Source organism: Orbicella faveolata, unplaced genomic scaffold, assembly GCF_042242905.1.
Source record: "Orbicella faveolata isolate gen_17 unplaced genomic scaffold, um_ofav_v1 contig_35, whole genome shotgun sequence".
NCBI lineage: Eukaryota > Metazoa > Cnidaria > Anthozoa > Scleractinia > Merulinidae > Orbicella > Orbicella faveolata.
The window spans coordinates 9,169,783-9,197,500 of NW_028301564.1; the positions used below are offsets into that span (position 1 = coordinate 9,169,783).

General features: G+C 39.8%; 1 protein-coding gene across 2 annotated transcripts in view; it reads left to right on the forward strand.

The window, feature by feature from the left end:
• Positions 1-27,718, forward strand: part of LOC110062396 (dynein axonemal heavy chain 12-like) — a 110,828-nt gene that overhangs the window by 60,635 nt on the left and 22,475 nt on the right. For both annotated transcript variants that reach the window (XM_020769278.2, XM_089273247.1), the window contains exons 36-76: positions 12-97; positions 185-296; positions 3,626-3,703; positions 3,847-3,987; positions 4,066-4,149; positions 4,450-4,635; positions 4,998-5,111; positions 5,196-5,384; positions 5,548-5,838; positions 5,962-6,026; positions 6,122-6,416; positions 7,036-7,098; positions 7,235-7,377; positions 9,887-9,961; positions 10,536-10,617; positions 10,732-10,788; positions 11,201-11,322; positions 11,539-11,731; positions 11,809-11,970; positions 12,082-12,282; positions 12,577-12,710; positions 12,954-13,053; positions 13,399-13,461; positions 13,536-13,616; positions 13,709-13,885; positions 14,604-14,825; positions 15,354-15,494; positions 15,631-15,801; positions 16,161-16,379; positions 17,399-17,544; positions 18,001-18,073; positions 18,299-18,440; positions 18,942-19,134; positions 19,211-19,370; positions 19,693-19,725; positions 19,875-20,047; positions 20,372-20,512; positions 20,848-20,917; positions 20,990-21,078; positions 21,934-22,078; positions 22,194-22,344. In XM_020769278.2, coding sequence (XP_020624937.2) covers positions 12-97; positions 185-296; positions 3,626-3,703; positions 3,847-3,987; positions 4,066-4,149; positions 4,450-4,635; positions 4,998-5,111; positions 5,196-5,384; positions 5,548-5,838; positions 5,962-6,026; positions 6,122-6,416; positions 7,036-7,098; positions 7,235-7,377; positions 9,887-9,961; positions 10,536-10,617; positions 10,732-10,788; positions 11,201-11,322; positions 11,539-11,731; positions 11,809-11,970; positions 12,082-12,282; positions 12,577-12,710; positions 12,954-13,053; positions 13,399-13,461; positions 13,536-13,616; positions 13,709-13,885; positions 14,604-14,825; positions 15,354-15,494; positions 15,631-15,801; positions 16,161-16,379; positions 17,399-17,544; positions 18,001-18,073; positions 18,299-18,440; positions 18,942-19,134; positions 19,211-19,370; positions 19,693-19,725; positions 19,875-20,047; positions 20,372-20,512; positions 20,848-20,917; positions 20,990-21,078; positions 21,934-22,078; positions 22,194-22,344 — 5,563 coding nt within the window. The remainder of the gene's footprint in view (positions 1-11; positions 98-184; positions 297-3,625; positions 3,704-3,846; positions 3,988-4,065; positions 4,150-4,449; positions 4,636-4,997; positions 5,112-5,195; positions 5,385-5,547; positions 5,839-5,961; positions 6,027-6,121; positions 6,417-7,035; positions 7,099-7,234; positions 7,378-9,886; positions 9,962-10,535; positions 10,618-10,731; positions 10,789-11,200; positions 11,323-11,538; positions 11,732-11,808; positions 11,971-12,081; positions 12,283-12,576; positions 12,711-12,953; positions 13,054-13,398; positions 13,462-13,535; positions 13,617-13,708; positions 13,886-14,603; positions 14,826-15,353; positions 15,495-15,630; positions 15,802-16,160; positions 16,380-17,398; positions 17,545-18,000; positions 18,074-18,298; positions 18,441-18,941; positions 19,135-19,210; positions 19,371-19,692; positions 19,726-19,874; positions 20,048-20,371; positions 20,513-20,847; positions 20,918-20,989; positions 21,079-21,933; positions 22,079-22,193; positions 22,345-27,718) is intronic.

Here is a 27,718-nt window from a genome sequence, read left to right on the forward strand (position 1 = left end):
ATCTTTTTCAGATATGTGACAAAAAGAATCTCCAAATGGTTGATTTTTTCAGTGAAAAGATTATCCAAACTTATGAAATGATGATTGTTCGGCATGGGTAAGAAATAGGCTGGATTTTGCTTGTCCTCATTTTACCGTTTGGGATATTGTACTGTATAATGGTCTAACCGTATTTATTTTGTAGCTTTATGATGGTAGGCGATCCATTCTCCGGGAAGACTAAGGTACTAGAAGTACTGGCTGAGACACTGAATGTACTGACAGACAGGGGTTATGATGATGAAAATGTAAACAAGGTAAATGATCAGGCATTTTCCTATCTAAAAATGCCATAAGGTTATAATAAAAGATATCGATACCACTGTAAAACTGATCTCTGTCTTATAAAACCAACCTAACTACCCACAAAAGATAGTACTGAACTATAGGCATGGGTTACAGCGAACACTTAATCAAAAAGTTATGCATACTGAAAAGTTACACAGAATTAAAAACAGTTCAATGAGTTTTACAGTAGTAGCAAGAAATAAATTCAAGCTTTCTAAAGATTTCATAACGAACAATATTTATTTCCCCTAACATTTAAGAAATAGAAAACACGTACCGTGTTTCTATCGAGTTTTAGTAGAATTCTACTAGTATACTAGTGCAAATGCTGCAATCTGATTGGTTGAGCTACTCGTATACTATCAGCCATTAGAGTGCAGTGGCTGTCGGTCGTCCACGAAATGCGACGTTTTTATCGCTTTTCCGAAGTTTTGGAAGAAAGTTTAGATGTAAATGCATGATTAAATTCCTGAGAAGACCAAAAGAAGGACATAAACGGATTCATGACTTGAAATTTAAAAAAGAACTTGAAATTATTGAAAAACAGGTGCGCGCGCGTAAACAACCGTAAATTTATCAAGGACAATTCAATACGTGCGATTTTGTTAAAGGGTAAAGTTCACTAATGCGTGGAAAAATATTTGGAAACCATTATTTGCGTTAATTTAAGTTAGAACTCTACTAAAACAATTAGATTCGCTCTCGATTTCTATGAGGTGATAGTTGATTCGGCCTTCGGCCTTATCAACTATCACCCCATAGAAATCTCGAGCGGAAGTTTGGGAGAACGAGAAATGCTGTGGAACACGAGCCGTAGGCAAGTGCTTCCACAGCTTTTTCGAGTTCTCCCAAACTTTCACGAATGCTCCCATAACTCGGTAGAAACATGGAGAACATGGTTTCTATTTCTTTTAGAAAACACCGCGACCAAAAAAAGGGAAACAACTTGTTTAGTTTGGTCATCAAAATGTAAATTCTCTTTACTCGCGCCATCATTACGGCAACAGCTCGTGCTAGTTCTGTGTTTCTATCGAGTTCTAGAAACCATTCAGCGCGCGTATTTTCCTAGGGCGGTTTTCGGAGTGAGCAACTTTACAGCATCTTTTCTAAAAGCTAGCATATTTTTGGCATATTTTCACTATTTCGAAGTCACATTCATAAGTAATTGATATTTTAGCACGTTTTCTTTGGAAACTCACAAGAAGTTCACTAGAAACTCTTTTGCTTTTCGATCGGTGTTGATAGATTCCAACAACGAAGCTTTTATATAAGTACTCCTTGTTTCAAAGAGTCCTAGAGGAGATTTTCATCGAAGGAAAGCAATATATAAGCTTAATATTTGCGTGAGCATTTGTTGGATTTCGTTTGTTTACACGAGTCGAGCAGACTATGCGTAGCAAATTTAAGAACAGTAATGCGAAATTTCGACTCAAAATCACTATTTTTTCAACTTACATTTCTAACTGTGACCGCAAATTGTTCCTCAACTTCCTCAGTGTCTTCCAAAACGTCCAAAATGGCCACAAAATCGTCTCCCCACAGAAACAGACTGTCTGTACTGTCCGCCATCGTGAATGAACTTGTGCACGGTCAGCGTCACGTGACGGGTCTGTTCAACATCGGAGACCGCGCTATTGTTTAACCCTTTGAAGTTTGTCTAGTTTCATAACCATTGCCCTCTACTAACTATGATTCCAAATATGAATATGCTGGATGTAACTCCATTTCCAGAATGGGTATTCCGTGTTAATATTCCAAATATGGTACAACTAGCTCAAAAATGGCGGAGGGCAAGGCGCTTTCTTCTGACAATGAAGAATCCGATGAAGAACAACATCAAAGAGATCCAATCCAGGTTACAATTGAAACATGTGGAGTCCAAAAGACACCAAAACACGAGCAACTATAAAAAATTTTTAAGCAACTTTTGCGATTTTAAGCAACTTTTGAGCAAGTTTTGGGATTTTTTTAAGCAACTTTTTAACATTTTTTGAGCAGAATATATTTAGGCCTATTTGTTAGGCCTTCTGTTTTGAGTTTCAATAATCTCAAACTACACAAAACAAAAGCTGTGAAAAACATTTGTATACCTTCCAAACAACCCGGCCCTTAATAACAAAATAAACCTGACGTGAGCCCGCGATCCATTCGAAAACCAGTACTTGGTCAGCGGTCAACTTTAAAAAACATATGAACTCGATGAGCTCTAAAGTTGAGCCCACGATAAGCTCACGTGATGCTGGTCAGCGGATACCATGTTTTGAGAACTGTCAATTGACCATAATATGGATGTCCAATATCAAATATGTACGCTGTAAACCAAGGCTGCATGCCTCGTTCGACCAAAAGTACGACCGCCATGTTGCGCGACGTCGTCGTCGTCGTCGTTGGGCGCACGCTCCCGCGATCCACGCCGCAAGCTATGTTGACCACATGTTGCTCTTATAGTCGTTCCTATAGTTCTGTTGGCGGCCCTTCGGGCCGCTGGAGCTCTGCCAATAATATACTAGTATTTAATTGTAAATAACTGAAATAAATAAATAAATACATACATAGATAAACAAATAAATAAATTAATTAATTAATTCATTCATTCATTAGCTTAGATTAGCTAAATACTCCCTTAAAATGCTACGGTTAAATACATCTAAGCTAGTTATAGTCTTCACGTCATTGCCGAGACCGTTCCAAATTTCAACCCCTCTATAAGTAAAGGAACGTTGACCAGTCGCTAAGGGACAAAATGGAGTTTTAAGATTGTTTACAGATCGCGTTACAGATCCCCTTCGTAAGTGCTTAAAAGCCCTTACGAAGGGGTATTGTGAAAGGAAAAGCTCGATTAAAATTAAAATTTTAATTGAGCTGTTCCTTTTACAATATGCTGAATCATCATTTTAAATAGCTTTAGCTTCCGTTTGAGCGAAATGATGTTAGTTCCGATAAGAGGTACCTCACAGTTCAATTGAGAGGACCTAGGTATCTTAAACACGAACCTCTTTTCAGTATGAAAACGAAAGACTTTAGAGATTGAGATGGGTAAACAATGCAATTGTAACTGAAATTCCTTTCGATCTTCAATCAAATGTTTGTCGGCTCCTCCCAGCTTCCGACTACTGCCGAGCGCGCGGTAATCAAATCAAATCGTTGAGCACAGTTCAGACAACATAGTCGGAAGCTAGGAGGAGCCGCCAACATTTGATTGACGGTGGAAAAAATGCATTTGTCGGTTGAGCTTTGAAGTTTAGAGCCCGCATGTTTTTGAGAGGCGCAGTAACACGGGATGTTGTTTTCTTGTTAGGTGTGGTTTCGTGTAATAAACCCAAAGGCTATTACTATGGGACAGCTGTTTGGTCAGTTTGATCCTGTCTCGCACGAGGTTAGTGCAAGTACTTTAAACCCTCAGTTGTTCATTTCTCTCCCTTGTCGTATCTGAATCATTGACTCAAACGTTTTTTCTTTCTTTCTTGAAGTTCAAACTGTGCTATGTAATAGTTCTTAATGTAGGTGATTTTTTTACAGTGGACGGATGGTATTGTGGCTAACACGTTCCGTGAGTACGCTTCGGATCAAACTGATATCAAGAAGTGGGTTATTTTTGATGGACCTATTGACACCTTGTGGATTGAGAGCATGAACACTGTTCTAGATGACAACAAGAAGGTTTGAATAAACGCACATTACAGACAGCTTCACCCATGACTTTGTAATTTCTCACTGTTTTTGTTTGTTTGTTTTTAGCTCTGTTTGATGAGTGGAGAGATAATTCAGTTGTCAAATGTGATGAGCTTGATCTTCGAATGTAGGGATTTATCACAAGCCTCTGTAAGTATCTGCAAACTCAGCGAATAAAAAAATAGTAAGTAAGCCTAACTTGGTGGTGATCTTTACGTAAGGCGGTTGTGGTATCATAACTGTTTCTTAAGCCTGATTTCGTTTTGCTTTTCTTTGTTTTGTGCACTTAATTGATAATGAACTTATAAGCTGTGTTGTGATTCAAAATACTGATGTTGTAATTGGGCATAATATAAAAACGATAAAATCTAGTTGACACTGATTACAAGAGATCAAACCTAACTTGATTTATTTGAATCATGCTAACTTGTAATGGTTATATCTATCCAGCCGGCCACAGTAAGCCGATGTGGTATGATCTACTTGGAGCCCAGCTCCCTGGGCTGGGAGCCTGTGTTACAATCCTGGTGTAACACTCTGCCTGACGAGCTCAGCAGCGAGCATGGAAAACTCATAATGGCGCTCTTCCACTGGGCGTTACCTGCTTCTATCACTTTTTTACGCAAGCATTGTAAGGTGAGTGTTACCTACCGCATTGATCTTCTCAGTGTCGATGAAATGTGACCAGCTGTCATTTCTACATGTCTGGTTACGTTGGTTGCACACAGATTGTTCAGTATTTGTCTATTATTTTCCTTTCTTTTTTTGGCACTTTTGATCTTGAAAATGCTGGTATCTCTTCTTGTCAGACTCTTTATCAACCTAACACAATTCATCAGTCTGGTTATTGTATTGTAAGCAGAAAATTCTTCGTATGAATTTTTAACGCTTTTTACAAGTCGTTTCCAAGAATTCTTGAGCATTTACTGATTCGAACATGCTTTCTTGTGAAAGTTGTTAAAATTGTTTTTGTATTTGTTGTGTTTGATGTCGAATAGGAGCCTGTGTCCTTGCAAGACAGTAATCTCGCTCGCTCGCTTATGAACTTGGTGGAAATTCTCATGAAAGACATCCCTGCAGAGGATAACAAATACATGAAGTCATGGTTGATTGTAAGTTGTTTTGTCGCACTAATGTGTTCAGCGGTAATATCATGGTGATGATTGTGTATTAAAGGTGTGTTTTATTGATTGCAGTCATCGTTCATGTTTGCCTTGGTGTGGTCAGTTGGCGCTTGTGTGGATACAGACAGTCGAGTCAAATTTGATACGTTTTTCAAAGATCTAATGGCAGGAAAAATTGAAGAGCATGCTATTCCCTCGCTGGTGGGAAAGATTGAAGCACTTATTCCAAATGAAGGATTAGTCTATGACTACTTATTTGAGGTATGAAACATCAATGATGGTAATGTAATGTATTTATTTAGTATTAATCCCCCACAGTGTTTTTTTCTCATCATCAGCCCTTTTGGTATGGGACACATAAGGTGTAGTCACTTCTACTTAGCGATAGAATATATAATTGAACTAGGTTTTCTTGTGCCTTTAGCGTAAGGGTCGTGGTAACTGGCTTCCCTGGACAAAGACTATCAAGGAAGGTGTAGCAGGGGGGAAAGGCCAGCGGATCAGCGATATCATTGTACCTACTATGGACACAGCTCGCTATTCACACCTAATGGAGATCATGTTTAACAATAACAAACCCCTGCTTTTCGTTGGTCCCACTGGAACTGGAAAGTCAGTTTATATCAAGGACAAGCTCATGAATGGAATCAACAGAGATGCGTATATTCCTGCCTTCGTTAATTTCTCTGCTCAGACGAGTGCTAACCAGACTCAGGTAACTGCAATGTTTGTCTGTGCATTTATCTAGCTGGGCTCAAACGAGTACTTTTTAGTTCTTTCCCCAGAACTATTTCCTCCCGGAAAAGAAATAACTGGTACTTCTGTTAAACATTTGTAGGACATAATCATGTCTAAACTGGATAAGAGACGAAAAGGAGTGTTTGGTCCACCAGTAGGGAAACGGTATGCGTTTACTAGCTGTTAATGTTTCCATGTAATTAACGACACAGATTCTCTGTTATCATCAACATTTCACCGTGGTTTTACTATTTCAACAGGTTTATAATTTTCGTGGATGACGTAAATATGCCTGCTCTAGAAAAGTATGGTGCCCAGCCTCCAATCGAACTTCTTCGTCAGTACTTGGACCATGGGAACTGGTATGACCGTAAGGACACGTCTAAACTGGCACTGATTGACCTTCAGTTCGTGTGTGCCATGGGTCCTCCTGGAGGTGGTAGAAACCCCATCACTCCTCGCTTCTTAAGACACTTCAATGTGATCTCAGTTGCCACGTTTGGTGATGACACTATGACAAGGATTTTCTCCTCTATCGTCAACTTCTATTTCAGAGTAGGTTTATTGCTCTTACTCTTCAAAAATAAACAATTCCTTCTTTAAACGTATTGACGATTTAGTTCAGAAGCTAGCTTACCCAATTGTCTCTCCCCTGGGGATGACATTCCCTTATCTCAGAGAGGTCCCACTAGACATGGTACATTTTATGAATCGGGTCTTAATAGTAGATTGTAATCATTACTTTAAGATATTAGCATTTTAGCTCCCCTATATAAATTCGAGTCAAAATAAAGTTATGTATGTATGTATGTATATATGTATGTTTAAGTTTTAGATGGAGTCAAACCATGTGTTTCGTTCTTAAAGCAGGATATTACGTTGTGGTTACAGATATTAAACAGTGTCTGACCAACTCAGAACGTTGAAATTCTTCATCAACAGGGCAGGGAAGTAAAAAGCGTTTTTCTTTAACAAGCTCAAAAACAGCAGCAGTCTGTACCTTTTAAATCTCCCCCTTTGATATGTGGACATCAACACTAGCTTAAACTTGCGCGGCAAAAAATAATTAATAGCTAAAGTAGATCATTTCTAGTAAGTATTACGTTCGCAAGAAGCGCAGTGATGTAAGAATTATGTCTAACAATTTCTTCGTAATCGTTTGTGTTTTCTACAGAGCAATGAATTTCCCAATGATGTCTATACCATGGGATCTATGATTGTCGGAGCCACAATGGAGGTAACAATGTATCCCAAAAGCTTTAGAGGAAGTCTGTTTGTTTTAAACACCGTGATATTACATGTCGTCTGCACGTGATAATCAAGTTCTCATTTAAATCATGATTCGTTGGCTCATGATTATTTCTTCTGTCCAGGTGTACAAGCAAGCGATGGTTAATCTTTTGCCCACTCCAGCCAAGTCCCACTACACCTTTAACTTGAGAGACTTCTCTCGGGTGATCCGTGGGGTTCTTCTTATAAAAAAGGATGCTCTCACTGACAAGAAAACGCTAAGCAGGTATAAAGATAAATGCTCTTTATCCATGTTTCAAATTGTGCACTACCTCTTAACTTTTCACAAATTGAGGAAAGGGCATAAAAATTGGCTGACCTGTATTTACGACAGCTAGAGACATCCTCCGATTGCCTGCGTAATTCAGAATCACAATCAACAAGTTGAACTTACATCCTCTCGCTCTTAACTCGGTATTCGCCGCTCGACTTGTGTCTAAGTCTAATTAGCTGCGTCATTAAAATCACAATGATCAAGCTTAACATCGACAGACGCTAGAGAAGTACGGGTACCTCCAATTGGCCTTATTCCACAACGACACCCGCGGGTGAAATGAACATTGATGTGCGAAGAAAAGGCGAATCAGCAAGAAAGGAGCTGCTTCGAAACATAAACTATTAAGAGAAATGGTTGTTGCAAGAATGCGAAAAAAGAATGGATGTTTACCACCTAGGCCTCCTGTGGTGTCAGACATTAAGAACAGCTAGTTGAGTTGTCCGGTTGCGAAAATGATCACTCTAAAGGGAAAAGAATTCTACGCCTTATAAACGCCCCGCAACAGTCAACGGCTTGCCTTAGTCACAGACAAAATGATCGTTCCATTGACTTACGGACGGAATGACTATTCTGGGATAATTTTAAATATATCCTATTCCGAAATCGGGTCACTCAAACGCGCGCTATCTAGCAAAAGCTAAAATACTGCACTTGCTTTCGTACGATTACTCCTTTCTAAGAAAATTATATACGCCGCGCATGACCACTGCAATACACTGCAGTACAACTAAAAAAATGCAAAATTAATCTGACTGCTGTACAGCACCGTAAATGATCTCCAGACCGGAAGTGGTTCCCAAATTGGACCGCAAATGATCCCGTCGGAAAACGAGGAATGGCATATAATTCTCATGATGAATAGTTCTTCGGATAGATGATAATAATAATAATAATAATAATAATAATAATAATAATAACACTAATAACACTAATAACACTAATAACAATAATAACAATAATAACAATAATAACAACAATAATAATAATGTTTAATAGTGACTTATAAAAAATTACAACTGTAAAAATTCTTTGGACAATATATATGTCAGGGAAATACTAACTTACAAACGAATTACAAATTACACTCATTCTTTACAATCCTTATAAATTTGTCTATTGTCATTTGTCGAAAAATTTAAATAAGAATAGTAAAAAATACTCTACACATTTAAATGGCAAAAACTCTACTTTAAAAATACACTGTAGCTATCTGCAGGCCCACTTCTTGGCTCAGTAATAATAATAATAATAATAATAATAATAATAATAATAATAATAATAATAATAATAATAATAATAATAGCAAACTATATAATAGTATAATAGTAACAATAAAAATAACAATCGTAATAATAATAGCGCCAAAATTCAAAAGCGCTGTTTAAGCTAATGAAAATAAAAAATAGATTTAGGTTACCGTCGAAGCTTTGCGGAATGCCTTGTAATCGGCTTTGTTAATCATAACATTTCATAACAATTTAAAGAAGCGAAAATTGCGAACGGATAGTCAGATAGATCAATCATTATTCTGCATCTCTATTTACTACTTTTCTCGCCTGCACGTTTGGTCATACCCTAGGTGCGGTTTCCAGTTTTGGTAAATCACGCGAAATAAAAAACCCTTCTGATGCGCAGGGTACTCTTGTTATCGATTTTGAAAGTTGGTAGCAAGAAATTATAACGGATATCGGGTTGTAGTGGTGTAACCTATGTATCAGCTTTACGTTGTCCATAGAGCAGGACTTCGTTGGTCTGGAAATCCTACACGAAAACGGCTCATGGCTGCCATTCCTTTTTTAGTTCGTAATGATATCCAGTTTCTCGGTTTTCCCCATATGTTTCACACGGGAGAATGAAGTTAAGTGTTAGATCGCTCAAAATACTACGCAAGTCAACCAATCAGCGCTCCTGTCCAGATTCAGTTCACGTTTACATCATCACTATGGAATTTATGGCTGCAAATTGCAGATGCGAAAGCCAAACCGGCTTGGAGTGTTGAGATGCGGACTACAAGTCTTTTATGTCTTCGTTATGGTAGCATTAAGCTATTATTGTTGTAGATCGATCCAGTTGAGGAAATGGTTGCGCTGTTTACGAGCTTTTATTTTTACCGTGATTTTGCAGCAGAATTGTCTAGAGAAAATGAGATGGAATTATTTATCATGAGAATTATGTTTAAATTGTAGCTTACGTTGTAAGTATCTTTTCTTTACATTTATTCTAAGTTATCGTTTGAATGATGAAAATAAAATAAATAATTAAAAACATGGAACCAAACTCCATGCCATTCCTCCTTTTCCGGCGGGATCATTTGCAGTCCACATGGGGGATCATTTGCGGCCCAATTTGAGGATCATTTCCGGTCTGGGGATCATTTGCGGTGCTGCACACTTACTCTTAGACTCGCTGAAGTAATTTTCAGCCATACAGTGTAAAACGTAATTTTTATGTGTTTCAGATTGTGGGTTCATGAGGTGTATCGTGTTTATTATGATCGCCTGGTAGATGACAATGACAGGGCCTGGTTGCACAGGTAGGTCTGAATCATTTATTTATTACCTCTTATTAACCATGCAGAAGGTCTGTATGGGAGAATCTTGACCGAGGTCGTGAGTACAGATCGAACGCAGTGACGTCTGTACACACGACCGAGGTCAAGGTTCTCCCATGTAGACCGACTAAGCTTGGTTAATAAGATGTTTATCATATGGCGCAAACAAAAACAATTTAATTCGTTTAATGTGACTGGTTTGTACTAACCTGACTAACTGACATTTTGCTTGCGAACGGCGATGAGCTGAATTTAATTTTGCCAAAGTTTGCTCGTCCTCTTTAATCTTTTTTTTCATCATGCTTTTTGGCACTTCCATAAATAAATATTGTTAGATGAAAATAGTCAATGACTTTGCATTTTAGTTTGCAACTTTTTAAAAACATTACCGGTCTAGATACCGGTCTAGATGGGAAGTCAAGACCGTTTTCAATATCGATTTCAGCCGATCAAATTCGTCAATTTGGTAGTTCCCAGTCCTTGTGAGACAGAGCCATATAATAATGTTACATATCAACTTTGTCTGAATGATTGTTTTTATTTTCTCTCTATGTAGCTTACTAAAGAAAGTCACCAAAGAGCACCTGAAAGATGATTTTGACTCTCTTTTCAAGCACTTGTCCTCTGACCAGAAAACGGTAACAAAATAAATCATGACCTACAGTTTTTTGTTTCTTCGTTGGTTTTTTGTGATTGTAGAACTGGCTGACAGTGACTTATCACAGGTTAAGTAAATGCTATTGTCTATGCAGGCCTCTGAAGATGACATGAGAAGTCTGATGTTCTGTGATTTTCTTAACCCTGACGCGGTAAGCTCTCTGACAAACAGATTGCTTAATTATAACATATTTTATACGTAATTACCGCCAGGCTAAACGATGAATGACTACTGCTGTATAGTCGTTCGGTGAATTTTGAATCAAAGTTTGTTTTCCGTCAAACAAAGTTTAAGGCTATATAACATTGGATAAATGGACCAATCACATTTCAGGGAGCAAACTATTGCTTTAGTTTGTGTGTATGATGACTTGTGATGATGACTTGTGTGTATCTTGAGTTTTGAGATCTCTTTGTAGTTCATTTGCGTCATTTTCCTGAATTGAGATTAAACAATTATGTTAAACATTTTAAGCCCTTTAGAGTAATGGTTACTTCCTGTGAGGCTTATTACACTCTCACTGTAAACCAAACGACAAGTCAGTGCTATTTTAACCTTTTCAGATCGGCGAGGATCGCATGTACCAAGAAGTGGAATCTATTGATGAACTTTACAAGATTGTAGAGCAGTGTCTGGAAGAATATAACCAAACACATAAGACACAGATGAACCTGGTTATTTTCAGGTCAGATACAGTTCCTTCATTATTGTACTACAGAAGCATAGGTGATATGCTTCTGTGTACTATTGTCTGGGAACCCAATGTAGATGTAGACCATATCGGTGTTCAAGTTTGCATTCTTCAAGCCAATCATTGATTGGCCAGCCAGTTCAATTTTATTGCTCTGTTATTTCGAATTGATTTTACTTCCTTGTTGTTAATTTTCTGTGATTATAACAGGTATGTGTTAGAGCATCTGGTCCGCATCAGTCGTATTTTGAAGCAACCAGGAGGGAATGCTTTGTTAGTTGGAGTAGGAGGTAGTGGCAGACAGTCTCTCTCCCGCCTGGCGGCAGCTATTGCTGATTTCCATGTCTTCCAACCGGAGATCTCAAAGAGTTATGGTTTACCTGAATGGCGTGAAGACATTAAGGTCAGGGATACACTGACTCTGTGGTAAAAGCATGCGCATTGTGTCATCAACTTATGCATTATTTTGTTTGTCTTTAGACGATGCTGAAGAGTGCAGGATGTCAGATGAAACCCACAGTGTTCTTGTTAACAGACACCCAGATTAAAGAGGAGTCATTCTTGGAAGATGTTGACAGCTTACTTAACACTGGTGAAGTACCTAATTTGTTTGCAGTCGACGAAAAAGCTGAACTCAATGAGGTACCTCTAGCTTATCAAATCGTATTTTTCAGTTAGAATTTAAAAGGTTGAGAAAGTGATTTTCCTCCCAGTAGTAGCATACTATGACTAGGCATGTTCCTCTCTCTTTAGAGCGTCCGTCCAGCAGCTCAAGCGCAAGCCGAAGACAAGAATGCCGAATTCTCACCTCTGGCACTGTTTAACTTCTTTGTGAATTGTTGTAAAGAAAACCTTCATATTATGTTGTGCATGAGTCCTATTGGTGATGCATTCAGAAACAGACTCAGGCAATTCCCAGCACTAATCAACTGCTGCACCATTGACTGGTTTCAGGTAATATCACTCTTGTAGACTACTTGTATAACGCTACGTTAAATAAACAGTAGCACTCTCAGGGAAAATTAACGCCGTTGTCCTTTTCTCAAAATGGTTTCCTTATCTTCCATAGCAAGTAGCAACGTTTAGCTCCAAACCTCTGTAAAGTTGCTATCAGTGCAGTGTTCTGTTTCAGTGTTACGTACCTTGTGAATGAGAAACATTGTTGATAAAAATAACGAGATAAGCTACAATCGAAATAGTTATGAGGTACAAGCTGTGTTGTTGTTTTTTATTTTTATTTTTGGTTAGCCGTGGCCTGAAGATGCACTTGAGATGGTGGCTAACAAGTTCCTTCAAGACGTGGAAATGACTGACAATGAGCGCAAAGAAGTTGTGCCTATCTGCCAGTACTTCCACACCAGTGCTCGAAACTTGTCTGAAAGGTAACAGGACGCATTTTAAAAGTTTCCGATGTTTCAGTCGCAGCACTTGTTACAACAGTGTTCCAAACTGATTAAGCTATTTAACCATGCATTAAGCGGGTTCCCTTGGTTATATATTTTAAGTTCTTCCAAACTGTTATGAGAGCTGGTATGAGTTACTTATCAATAGAACTATACTGTGTGATTTTTGCTTTTAAATTAGGGTAACACACGTTTTGCTTGTGTATTTCTTTATTGTGCAAGGTATCTTGACAAACTCGGCCGACATAACTATGTGACTCCCACATCATATCTGGAGCTGATTTCTTCATTAAAAACACTACTAGGAAAGAAGCAAGACGAGGTGTGTCATTCGTTTTAGTTGCACGGGTAAAGTTACTCAAAAGTTACTTACTCATTACTCAAGCATTTCATCGCATATCTTTTTGCTAGTTTCATTAAACCACACTCCTGGCAAAACCATTTTCTTCCATGTCAATTCTTAGTATTCCGTTTATCGGGATGTTTATAAAAGTTAGAAGCTTTGGTCAGTTCTTTTTTTTCTTACAAAAGTGGATTTATGTGTCATAGTGTCTAACTATTATTTTGAAATACTGGTAAAGAATGTTATGGCTGCTTGGTAACATGCAATCTTATGTAATGTAGGTGTTGAAATCCAGCCTAACAGTTTATCTGTGATCCGTTGCAGGTGATGCGTAACAAGCATCGTTATGAAGTAGGTCTGGAGAAGCTGGCATTTGCTGCATCTCAGGTGCGTTGTTAACACTTGACGGCATTGTAAAGCTTCTATCAACAGCTAACTCGATCTTTTGTGTTTTGGTGTAGGTGGCCGACATGCAGAAAGAACTGGAGGAGTTACAGCCACAGCTTGTGGAAACAGCCAAAGAAAATACTAAGATGATGAAAGTATGAATGCTCCTTGTGTGGCAGTTATCTTCAATATCAGATCTTGAAGGAAGCACAACTGTTTAAACTATTGTTAATTCCTTGTTGGACAGGTCATTGAAAAGGAATCAGCTGAAGTCGAAGCTCGTAGTGAACTGGTAAGAAAGGACGAAGCAGTAGCCAATCAGAAGGCTTCAGAGTCGCAGGCCCTAAAAGAAGAGTGCGAGGGTGATTTGGCTGAAGCAATCCCTGCCTTGGAAGCAGCTTTAGCTGCTCTCAACACACTCAAGGTGTGTAGCGTACGTAAAATAAAATACACGTGTGAATGATTTCCGTCTGCGCGATAGGTTGCACATAATTAGTTTTTTTCCTGAAATACAAGCAGTCCCTTCTTTCCTCTGTAATACTAAACATTGCTAATGCTAGTTAAAGGGGCTATAGTTAAGCTCTGTGAACATGTTAAGTGAGCCCGAGGCGGATACATTTGTTTCAGTATAATTTTCAGAGGTGGATATCAAAAGCTACAAAGTAATGGACTAAAACACGGATAAACTGACGCAATTGTTCGTTTGCATACACGTATGTAGCCGTAGTTTTTATAATACATCGATTATAAATTAAATTAAACATCGATTTAGACGGTAATAAAAGCGAGAGAGACACCACTGAAAAGAGATTCACATGGTTTTTGACTTCATACACAGTTGTACTTATCGTCTGAAAACGAGAACTTCCATAAAGAAAAACAAAGTTCGGTCACTTTAGCGATACCTCATGTTTTCAAAACCCGGAATTGGAGTGGTGTCTTTTAAATAAATGAGAGTTTCGTTCACCAACTGTCCGCCATGTTTACCCACTAGATGGTTAACGTAACAAATATTATCAATATCCTCCGCCTAGTGCGGTGAATATATTATCATAAGCCAACCTTTCGTCCAATCAGAAAGTCCAATTCTTGGATTCCCTTCTGGGAATTACACTAAATTGATTTATACTTTTTTCTGGCAGCCAGCAGACATTACTATCGTAAAGTCCATGACTAATCCACCCGCTGGGGTTAAGCTCGTCATGTCAGCTGTGTGCGTTATGCGGGACATCAAACCCGAGAAAATCAATGATCCCGCGGGAACAGGAAAGAAGATTCTGGACTATTGGGGTCCATCAAAGAAGCTACTGGGAGACATGAACTTTCTTAACAACCTTAAAGAATATGACAAAGACAATATTCCGGTGAGTCATTGGCATGTTCATCTCGTAAGGCTTGTTTGTTGTGGATTTTCTGTGCTGTTGCCGGGTATTCACTCTTAGCACCTCATATGGCCCAGCCTGTTCCTGGCGTTACGTTAGTTGGGGCGCAGCGCCAAAAACGGGGAGGGAAAAATTTAGGGAAAAGCGCGGCACACCAAGCCCCTTTCTCAATTTGTCGCTCCGCCGCTTTTCGCGTTGCGCGAAAGCCTGGGACAGCCTAAGAACCTACATATAACCACAGCCGTAAGATAAATTGAAGTAATGTTTAAAACGTTTGTTTGCAATTGTCAAGCCATCAGAGTTTTCCCATTCCTGCAGAATTTGTGACTCTTGCAGTTCTTTTAAGACGACTTCTAGGACTTGTGGTGTGTCCACTAGAGATCTGAGGCTAACTAAGATGTCAAACATCATCAAAGACAGAACGTTTGTCATGAAAAAACTGAACGTTGGCTTGGCGGAATAACTGTCTTAGAATTTCGTTCTATTCTTAACAGTTATTCTTCTTTGCAGGTGCACATCATGAGCAAGATCAGAAAGGAGTACATTCCAAATCCAGACTTTGACCCACAAAAAGTTCGTACAGCATCTTCTGCAGCGGAAGGTTTGTGTAAGTGGGTGCAAGCCATGGAAATATATGACAGAGTTGCTAAGGTAACGTCACTTTTGTTGTTTTCCACTGCGCGAGATTATTTTACTAAAGCAGCCGCTACTCTCTCTTCTAATTTTGCAGTTTATTGTTAGGTTAGATTTATAATTAGTGTGTAATTTGTGATACTGGTTGTTCAAGGTTGTAGCACCTAAGAAAGCTCGTCTAGCTGAGGCTGAGGAATCTCTGGCAGAAACCATGAAAATTTTAAATGCAAAGCGTGAGGAGTTAGCTGAGGTGGAGGGTAAACTGGCCAATTTAAAACTTACGTTCGCAGAGATGACAGACAAGAAACAGCAACTGGAATTTCAGGTTTGGTTGGTTCTGAGTATTAGTTTGTCATCAGTTGAAAGCGACGTGTAGTGTGCCATAGCTTTCCCGTAATGGTACAGAAAATATGTTGGATTTTAAAGAGTGTGCAGAGACCGTTTCGTGGTTGTATCGGTTTTCTTGTAGAGTATGTAGTACAGATTTTACCCATGTAGGGGGGCAAGTCATCAAAGATGACCTCATAGCATTTTGTTAGCAGTTTGTTCTCGTTTCATAGCATCCAGCGTGTAGGTAGACTCAGAAAAACTACCAGGATGAAGGTGTTTGTCAAGAAAAAAATTGAGTACACCACCATATTTATCCATGATGTTCCTTTTTCTCTCTGTGATTTTTGTTGGCAGGTGGATTTGTGCGGTAAGAAGCTAGAACGAGCTGAGAAGCTAATTGGAGGCCTGGGTGGAGAGAAAGACCGCTGGTCAGCAGCTGCAGCCTCACTGCAGGATGTGTACGATAATTTGACAGGTGATGTACTTATCTCGTCAGGAGTCATAGCTTACTTAGGAGCGTTCACTGCTGGCTTCAGAAGGGAATGTACCCAAGAGTGGACCAAGATTTGCAAGGTACTCACACAACTTTCTCTGCATTTTCTAAGCTCGCGTTTTTCTCACTTGTATACATGCGAGTGCATGACAAGCTTTTCGTTCTCACAGCGCTATTCATTTAACGCATAGTACTGATATATAGATTTAGCCGAGCCTAAAAGCGGAGCTCCTGATTACAATGAATAAGCTTGGCTTGGGCCCGCGATCCAATCGAAAACCAGTACCTGGTCAGCCGGCAACTTCAAAATAAACACGTGACCTCGTGAGCTCTAAGCCTGAGCCCGCGATATGGCCTGGTCAGGTCAGCGGATGCATCGATTTACAGGTGTCAAATGACCATAACACGGAAGTCCAATATCAATAGTGTACGCTGTAAACCAAGGCTGACTTGGTTGACCTATCAGCTGGAGTATGGCCGCCATGTTTCGCGACGTCGTCGTCGTCGTGGTTTTTCGTCGTAGGACATACGCGCCCGCGATTGATGCCGCTAGCTATGTTGACCATAAAAAAAGAGTTGCATGGGTTTCTATTTCTATGCATGCATGTGGTTCTGTTCCTATAGTTATGTGGCTCCGCCTGGCGGCCCTTCGGGCCGCCGGAGCTCCGCTATAAACAATAGAGACTGTTTCACGGGCTAGATCACCGATAGACTGGTTTTCGGTTCAGTGTCATAAAACCAAAACGAAGGCAATCACAAAGGTCTCAAACATAAACAGTAGAGAGGTTTTCATTGGGTGTCGTAAGAAAATTCTAAATTGTTTTGGTTTGGCTTCACTACTCTGTGTAAATGGTTTAAAAAAACGTGCTCCACTTAATAATCAGTCAGATGTAACTCTGAAGCCATTCGCGACCTTGTCATGCTCTTTTTTTCTGGCCTTGGTGCCGGTTACGTGCTTTTGCTTGAAGTTCTCATTTGTTTGTTGTAATTGGCTTTTGCAGATTGCTTTGGTTTTGGAGAAGTAATCAGTTCCTCGAACGCTTACAAAGTTACAAAGTTCTGAACTTTTAATCGTATGTTTTTCATTTGTTTTTCGTAGTCGAAGAACATTCCTTGCTCCGATGACTTTTCGTTGAGTAAGACACTAGGTCAGGCTATTAAGATCAGGGCATGGAACATAGCTGGCCTTCCTACTGACTCATTTTCCATTGATAATGGGGTCATTGTGGATAACACCAGGAGATGGTATGTTACATCTTCCCGAAGATTTTAACGGTATTTTTAGGTTCCCTTTTCAGTCTCAGTTATACGTACACTTACTCAACCTCTTCGTGCGCGTTTACAGATAAGGCTGTCACTAAGGGCTCATAGTGTTGTTTGTCTTCTTTTAGCTCTATCACTAGTCGCCGACTCCATTCGCTGTCCATTTCTCGTTTCTCTGAAGTCGTCCATGTATCGTTATTTCTTCCCCTTGCTCACCATGCTCCTTGAATGCTTGTTTAAACACCTTGCTCCATGTATCCATATATGTATTTCCATGTATCTCAAGTGATAGTGAACGAGAGTACGCCTGTTGACCACCCTATTGATTTAGAGAAATCCTACTTCACAGACACCTTGATGGCACAGCTTACCAGCTTAAGTAGTGGAGTACAGTTGTGCGGTGGTTGGTTGCATGATTGTTTGTGTTCTTTGCTGTAGGCCGCTGATGATTGATCCACAGGGACAAGCAAACAAATGGATTAAAAATTCTGAGAAAGATAATCAACTCTCGGTAAGCTGGTCCTGGGACTGAACTGGATACAACTCAAATCTTCTCCACATATCTTTATACGCTTTTATATAAGGTGGCATTCGTATCTTAATTTGGTCATTACTTTGCTGCTGTATCGTTGAAGTAGAGAAATTATAATTTTAATCGCGTTGGGCAACAGCTTGTAACACGTAGTTTGATAAATGCTAGTGATATCTGAGTTCTTCTCTTGATTACGTATTCCAGGTGATTAAATTGACGGACGCCGATTACATTCGGACTCTGGAGAACAGTATTCAGTTTGGAAATCCTGTTTTACTTGAGAATGTAGGCGAGGAACTTGATCCATCATTAGAGCCCCTGTTACTAAAACAGACCTTCAAACAAGGTTTGTAGTGGCCAGTTGTTCCTTTTCAATGCAATCTATTTGATCCCAGATTCCAAGTTGCCACTGCTCGTAAAAACAATTCTTCTTATACTAGTAAGTGAAATTTAACCTCTTACTAACCGAGCGCGAGGGCCGTACTAAAGAATATTTGGCCTAGGTCGTGGCTCTGTACATGAAATGACCGAGGGCCAATATTCCCCAATACGGGAAGAGAAAGCTAGGTTAATAAGTTGTTCATTATATGGTACAAATAAACGGCTTATGACCGTTTCCATTGAAACGGTCCATATGACAAAATCCCGACCAAGAAAGAACCAATCAGACCGCTCGCAGTTACCTCAAGACTCCTTTATAATAATTTTCATTACGAAACTCCCAGATGTTGCTAGTGTATTTCCTCTTCCAAACTTTCTCTTTTGTTTCTCTAACTCGACAGAAAGCTTTTCGGGATTTTTTTCTTCAACAAATACATACACTCACGGTTGATTTGTTTTTGTATAGGCGGTGTGAAGTGCCTCCGTTTAGGTGAAAGTGTTATTGAATACTCTGATGACTTTCGGTTCTACATTACTACTAAGCTGCGGAACCCTCATTACCTGCCTGAACTGTCCACCAAGGTCACACTTCTCAACTTTATGATCACTCCAGAAGGACTGGAAGATCAACTACTGGGAATTGTTGTGGCTAAAGAAAGGTACGAGTCACAAGCTCTTATACTTCCTATCCAGCAGTGTCCATTGCCCAAGCTTATTTCGTGTTGTTTTTTTCAGACCTGATCTTGAAGAAGAAAGGCAGGCGCTGATAGTACAGAGTGCTGCTAACAAGAAACAACTGAAAGAGATTGAGGACAAGATTCTAGAAACATTGTCCTCTTCAGAAGGGAACATCCTGGAGGACGAGACAGCTATCCAGATTTTAGACTCGTCAAAGGTGAAGACACGGTATTCGTAATTCCATGTAAACCTGAATCACAGAATTTCTCTATTTTACGAAAAGGAAAAGATCATAGTCAAATGATCATACTCAAATGAGTCAGATGAGGTTTTTTTTCCTAAAACGTCTTTTGCAAAGAGGAGTTGTCATCGGATTGAGACTGTGACGGCTTTATTTTGTCTCTGACGTCCATTTGAGACTTCTTTTTCACAGCTGAATATGAGACACTTTTAGGATTGGTTATAAATGTAATAGAAAGTGGGAAGGATGAATGAAATGCTATAAGTATAAGAACTGAACTGATGCTAATAACTTGCAGGTGCTCTCCGATGAGATCACAAAGAAACAGAAGGTATTAGAAACTATTTTACGTTACATACTGTATGACACTCCCAGGCCTTTAACCCGTGCTTCTATATTTCTCTTTTGCGTTTTTCTCTTTTCGCTTTTGTGGTACTGTTAGCAGATCAAGGACGATGTATTGCCTTTATCAATCTTCAGGTTGCAGAAGAGACGGAAGCTAAAATCAATGAGTCCAGGCGTGGATATAATCCTATAGCTGCACACGCATCAGTGCTGTTCTTCTCCATAACTGATCTACCAAACATTGATCCCATGTACCAGTCCTCACTCACCTGGTTTGTCAACCTGTTCCTTAACTCTATACACGACAGGTTAGTATCTTGTACTTTGTATTATTTAGTTATTTTTACAGAATACTTAGCGTGGCTGCTAACTTTTCTTGACACTTTCCCAGCACTTACGCTTTGATGGTTCAATACTGCTGCTCTTTACCAGTTGTTGTGTGGTAGTGGCAGGATACTCAATCATTAATGAATAAGTGGTGGTTATCTTTCCAACCTAACAGTGTAACATGGCAACAGTTTGACCTGTGAAAGATACCCTTTAGATATGCATATAACCTATAGTTCTTACAATATCGATCTTTCCGATAAGTCTTCATTCTTGATCTCAGTTTGTTGTCCTTTTTATTCTAGCAACAAGTCCAAGATCCTAGAACGTCGATTGCGTTACCTGAGTGACCACTTCACTTACAATCTATACTGTAACGTCTGCCGGTCTTTGTTTGAAAAAGACAAGCTGCTCTTCTCCTTTGTGTTATGCTGCAACATCCTGAAGTAAGCTCAGTCTATATTTTTATTTTTTTTTAAATGTATAATGAAAATTTTAGTGTGAATTATGCCGTATATCCAACATTGCTCCAATGACTTAGCTAGTGCTGAGCTTTGTTCCAAGAGTTGATGCCGAGTTGATGCCACGAGACATCGTGAGGCACTCACGGAAAAAAAAAGAAGAGTAAGCGGGTGCTTGATGAATACAATCTGTTAGTTGGCAAACACGGTGGTCTCGCTTAACACTTTAGGGTTTTTTTCGGGGGGCGGGCAAATTTGAAATGAGGCAGGGTTTTTTCAGTGTTACTCTCTAAGTAAGCCGTCTGTCCATTTTTTTTCAGCTCAAAGAATGAGATGGACATGGAAGAATTCATGTTTTTCCTGACTGGTGGAGTGGGCCTGGAGAACAAGGTAACATAAAGTTAATACTTTTTTCTTTCCAGTAGTGCCAGCAGCCTCTCATTTTTTTATTGCACTCTTCAGCTGGAAAACCCAGATCCCTCATGGCTGTCAGACAAGGCATGGGACGAGTTGTGTCGAATGTGCGATCTTCGTGGCTTTAAGGATTTCAGGTTTGTGAACTTTTTTCATTATGCTTTGCTTGATACGGCAAATAGCCTGACATGAAAATAACAGTGAAAGTTTTCTACCGAATGGAACAGTAAAAAGTTTTCATAAACAGTAAGACTGAATGTGTACCATTTAACAGCATTTGGAAACCTTCCAATGGAACGGACTGTTCCATTTCATTTCCCACCGAAACGACTGCGTATTTCATCGCAGAGCATCATTTTCCCATCATTCCAGTAAAAACGAGAAAAGAGGAACATCTCTCAAGCTATTCCAAATTTTCCAAAAGAATTTCAGTGGAAAGGTCCGTTCCATTTGGTTTTCCCACCAGAAAAACCTGTTTTTCACCCAAATGGAGAGCCCTCCTGGTCAGCCCATTGCATAAAGAGTTATATCAGTAAGCCATGAACACGCGCCATCCTGCGGCCTAAATGATTTAGAATCATGGTTCAAAAATTCTCCCCGATTTCAAAAGTAGGATGTCTTCGCACTTAACGCAATTGTGGCAGCGTAAAACGCGTACGTCAAAAAGTTTCAAGAACAATAAATTTCTACGTGTGATTTGGAATGGCTTTTCGAAACGTATCGCCAACGCCTTATTCCACAAGTTTAAAATTGTACGAGACACCGAACACGCGGTGTAGAATATCTTCTACGAACACAAAACACTCACAAGTTTGAGAATGGCTTTGAATGAAATCAAAATTTTACTGTTTGAAGAATCTTGCGAATTTCTGTTGATTACTCGTACACTGATACCTGTACAAATGTTCCTCGGAGTCCTGTTCTTACTCTATGTACATTGTGGCAAGCGCAGCACACTGATTTGCCTAACATATTTACCATAAATTTTGCAGGAAAAGTTTTGTGGGTAACACGCACGAGTGGCGTAAGATCTACGATAGTAAAGAACCTCACCGAGCTTCTTTTCCTGCTCCATGGTCTGAACAACTCTCTGACTTTCAGAAGATGATTGTTATCAGATGCCTGAGACCTGACAAGGTAATAATAAACCTTGTTATGACCTATTATCGTGTACATACATTGAGAGTCTAGCATCTTCAACGGATCACTCAGTCTTGTGTAAAAATAAAATGTGTTTGTTGTACGTTCACAGGTTGTGCCGCTTGTCACTAATTTTGTGGAAGACAAGCTTGGTAGTAAGTTTGTGCAGCCTCCACCATTTGACTTGGCTAAGAGTTATGTGGATTCCAATTCCTGTGCGCCGCTAATCTTTGTATTGTCTCCTGGAGCCGATCCTATGGCAGGTTAGTCAACACCAATTTTTTATTGCATACGTATCTGTGAAATTTGTCGGTCTACAATATTAATAGTGTATAGTAGACTCCCCTACCTCTGACCATCACGCGTGAATTCTTCGCTTTTGAGATACACGATGCTCTCTTTGTCGGCAGTGTAGTATTTTTAGCCTTTCTATTGGAGCAGGAGTAACACTACCTACTGTTGAACCCGGATAAGACTAAACTCATGGTATTTGGCAGCAGACAAATGCTTCCCAAACTACGAGATTTCACGTTATCATTGCTAGGAAAGGAACTTGTACCTGTCCAGGCGGCAAAGGACCTAGGCGTGACACTGGATCCCCACTTAACTTTCAATGATCACATTGTTAACACTGTTTCCTCCTGCATGTCTCGCCTTGGACAAATTAATCGAGTTAAACATGCTTTTTATAGAGGAACTCTCATCACTGTTATTAATGCCCTAGTTTTTAGTAAACTGTTTTATTGCTCAAACGTGTGGGCAAACTCCTCCAACTGTAACATTGATAAACTGCAATCTGTACAGAACTTCGCATGTAGAATTCTAAGTGGTCCACGGAAATTCGATCACGTCACGCCCATACTAAAAGAATTAGAATGGCTGCCAGTATCAAGCCAGCTTTACTATCGAAGTGCCACTTTAGCCTTGAAGTGCATGACGGGCTGTGCTCCCGACTATTTGACTTCTATTTTTATCAAACGTGCAGATATAAGCACGCGCGCGCGTGTGTGTGTGTGTGTGCGTGCATGCGTGCGTGTGTGTGTTTGTGTGTATCAACTCGGAGTATTGCATTGCGCATCCCTACTGCGCACGATTTTTGCGTCATTAGCGCGCGCGTGTGCAAAACGTAAGAGATTTCCCTCAAGCTAAGCTCGACAGCGAAATAAATGCTCGTTTTCTCTTAAACGGGCACGATGACCCCCACTTTTTAATGCATAAATTTAAATTGCACAAGGTTATCTACAATATATCTCGTTTTGAAGAAAAGTTTTAAATTCTGCTTAAAAATATTTTGATTTTAACGCTGTAAAGAACGCGTCTTTAAATAGTGCTGGGTATGAGCGCACGCAGAGAATTCAGTTTGTAGTATAATTGTAACTCCTGTTTAACTCTTTAAAATGTAAGTTCAGGGTCTATTTTGGTTAACTTCTCTAAACATAGGCACGCAAGGCGTGCTAGAGTTTTTTTTTTGTGAATTAAAAGCCCTTGGAGGGTAGCACTCAGTGGACACTTGACAGTTATAATAATGATAATACAGTAAATGGTTTGAACCCAGGAGTATCAGTAGTTCGTATAGTGTGATCGTCCGGGTGAGTGTAGTTCTGAAAAGAATTGTTGTTGGTGACTGACGTTTCGACAACCTGAGCGGAAGTCATGTCCAGAGTCAAGTGAATAATGTTTGTCAGTCGATGATCTTATAAGTCTGGTCCGTTGAACGTGATTGGTCAGTATAGCCATGATGGTATCGGCTGAAAGAGTCGTGTAAAGTTTGTCATCAGTCATTGGTTGGTTTCGATCCGTCTGTCGTTAGTCAAATAGGTCGGTTTTTGGTCCGTGTATTGTTAAGTCGGGCTGTTAGAAGTCCGTTTTTCGGTTTCGTTTCTGTCATGGATAAGTCGTTTGTAAGGCGCCGGTAGTTGTTGACATCTGTTAAGAGGCGTTTGTTCTAGGTTAGTGTACGAGCTTTCCAGAGTCAGTCGTTGAAAATAGTTTGTACTGTAGGTTAAGCACTGAGCAGAGTCCCAGTCAATGTTGTGGTTTGTCAGTTCATGATGTACAGCAATGTGATTGTTGGCATCACCATTTCTCGTGGCTCGTTTGTGTTCAGTCAGTCTCGTGTTAAGGTTTCTGCCAGTCTCACCAATGTAGGAAGCCTGGCAGTCGGAGCATTGCGACCTATAGTGTCATTCTGTGGGTCCCCTACGTATCAACTATCTAAGTACTTGACGACCATACTGCAACCCCTTACTGACAAATCAAGACGCAAACTACAATCTACGGAGAACTTTATTGACGCTATTAAGACAATACAGATACCTGACGACTACAAACTTGTGTCTTTTGATGTGAAATCACTGTTGACCAGTATTCCACTTCAATTAGCACTACAGTGTACCGAGATCGCTATACAACAATCTACTGTTAAACTACCGTTACCGACAGAAGACATCATGGACTTACTGAACCTTTGCCTTACATCGACTTACTTTCAGTACAACGGTAAACACTACAAACAGTTGCATGGAACAGCAATGGGGTCGCATGTTTCTGTTGTTGTCGCAGAAATTGTGATGCAACACGTGGAGGAACGCGCCCTTGCAACTTGCCGACAAACGATACCGCTTTGGTTACGCTACGTTGACGACACCTTTACCGCCGTTCACAAAGACGAAATTGACAATTTTCACGACCACCTAAACGAACAGAACGCCGACATCCAGTTTACTAAAGAGATCGAAGAAAATGGAAAACTTCCTTTTCTACACTGTTTGGTAAGCCGCGACAACAACGAACTACGAACGACAGTGTACAGAAAACCGACGCATACCGACAGATTACTTGACGAATCATCCTACAACCCGACTTCACACAAAGCCACGACTATAAAGACTTTGACGAGACGAGCGCAACTAGTTTGTGACACACCGGACAGCTTACGTGACGAAAACAGATACCTTGAACGTGTTTTTCACAAAAACAACTACAACGCTGACTTTATTAGACGAAACATTTACCGACCTACTGAAGCTGACGCTACGAACAGGAACCCTACACCTGTTACTACAGTGACTATACCTTACATTAAGGGCACTTCTGAGACCATCTCACGGATCCTACAGCCCTACAACATTCGTGTAGCCCACAAACCTACAACTACGTTACGACACTTACTGACCAACGTGAAAGACAGAGACGAACCTAACGACAGACAGGGAGCAGTTTACAAGATCAAATGCTCCGACTGCCAGGCTTCCTACATTGGTGAGACTGGCAGAAACCTTAACACGAGACTGACTGAACACAAACGAGCCACGAGAAATGGTGATGCCAACAATCACATTGCTGTACATCATGAACTGACAAACCACAACATTGACTGGGACTCTGCTCAGTGCTTAACCTACAGTACAAACTATTTTCAACGACTGACTCTGGAAAGCTCGTACACTAACCTAGAACAAACGCCTCTTAACAGATGTCAACAACTACCGGCGCCTTACAAACGACTTATCCATGACAGAAACGAAACCGAAAAATGGACTTCTAACAGACCGACTTAACAATACACGGACCAAAAACCGACCTATTTGACTAACGACAGACGGATCGAAACCAACCAATGACTGATGACAAACTTTACACGACTCTTTCAGCCGATACCATCATGGCTATACTGACCAATCACGTTCAACGGACCAGACTTATAAGATCATCGACTGACAAACACTATTCACTTGACTCTGAAGATGACTTCCGCTCAGGTTGTCGAAACGTCCATCACCAACAACAGTTCTTTTCAAAACTACACTCACCCGGACGATCACACTATACGAACTAATAATAATAATAATAAAATATTTATATAGCGCCAATCCACTATTAGTCCATGGCGCTTTACATTAAATAAAAAAATATTTAAAAAGCTAAAAAAGGGGAGGGGAAAAAAAAAATTTTTTAAAATCATCTAGAAATTAATAGAGTTATGATAGGGTAAATCCAACAAGTTTGTCTGGTTACGATGTACAGCGAAAAAAAAATAGAATTTGTTTCACCGTAGGAACTGTGGTATTAAGCTTACCTTACATTTGTTAAGGTTTGGTTTTAAACAGTCGATCAGTGTATTAGTTTTATAGGACGCCATGAAACCTGTAGAGTTTGCGAAGTTTTCTTCTCACATTACCCTTCCAAACGCCTGAGAGCCTTTTTGGTGACAAAAAGTCAGTTACAGAAAAAAGTTTTGTTACGTTATGAGAGGCGTAAGTTTACCTCTTTGAACCGCGCAAGGAATTTGTTTCAAAGCGAAAGAACCACTGTGTCGCCTCAAAGTCTAATTTAATTAATTTGCGGTTTAGCTTGCCGCCATGAATTCTTCAGAAATATTTGAAGAGTTTACCTGCCACAAATCCCTATTTAAAGTTCTCGTTTTAAAGAATTGTCGTTAATGCAAGATATAAAAATGCCGCTGAAGACACTAACAAAAACAGACGTCCAAACATTTACAGCAAGTTAAAGTTTCTGGACATACCGCTAAATATGGCTGGCTAAATATATAGCTGTCGTTCTCCCGCTACAGCACGCCTATTCATTGGCTAGTTCATGGTCACATGACATCTAACAATAAAACTTTTTCCCGCCAAATGCCATGAGCGGGCAACATTTTGAAAACTATGACGTCAAACGGGAAACAATTCACTGTTACCCGCGAAATGTTGACCGCTGTTGAGCGTCATTTGTCAATAAAGTGATTATTTGTTTTCCACTGGTTTGACCCATTTGTTTTGCTATATAACAAATCACTTAATGACTGGTCCCTTCAGGAACAGTGAATTTTGTTTCCCTAGAATCTCAATGTTTCCCTCGACTTCGTCTCCGGAAACATTGAGATTCTCGGGAAACAAAATTCACTGTTCCCCAAGGGACCAGTCATTAAGTGTTAATTGTTTGTTTATTGTGACCTTGTGAACAAGAGTCAAAATACTCATTTGGAGTAGTTTTCCCTGTCAAAACCAAAGAAATTACGGACGGCTAGTTATGAATGAGAACACTGCTAAGTTTTAAAATTTGTTTTTGTTGTAGTTAAGTGTAACAAGGTATTTTTATTTGTAAGTTTCAAATGGTACTTGACACTTTTGTTTTTCACGCACGAGTGGTTGCAATTAAAACTAACGAATCAGTGAAGGCCCGGATACACGGTGCAATATATTGGGCGCAATGGCTAAAACTGCATCGTGTATCCACCTCTGAAATCGTTGTGCGCAATATTGCAGCAGTTTGATTTCGTCCTACTTTTGTAACCTTGCGCCCAACAAATTTCTTTGTGTATCCACCATCTGCAGCATTTCGTGCAATAGTGTGACGCAAATATTAGTGTTCAGCCAATCAAATCTCACATTCAAATTTAATCGCTTACTCAAATGTCGCCCGTCGTACGTTTCACATAAATTTGTGTCAAGTTTGAGGCTCGAAAGCGATGGCTTGGTCAGCCGCAGAAGAAACTACGCTAATTGACTATTACAGTACTCCTTGTACGAACTGGGATCTTCCGTGGCCAACTCTTGCACAATTTTGTGGGATGCCCCCATCTCCTGCCTTCTGGCTATCCAGCCTCGGACCCAAACACGACGATTTCTCCTGTTA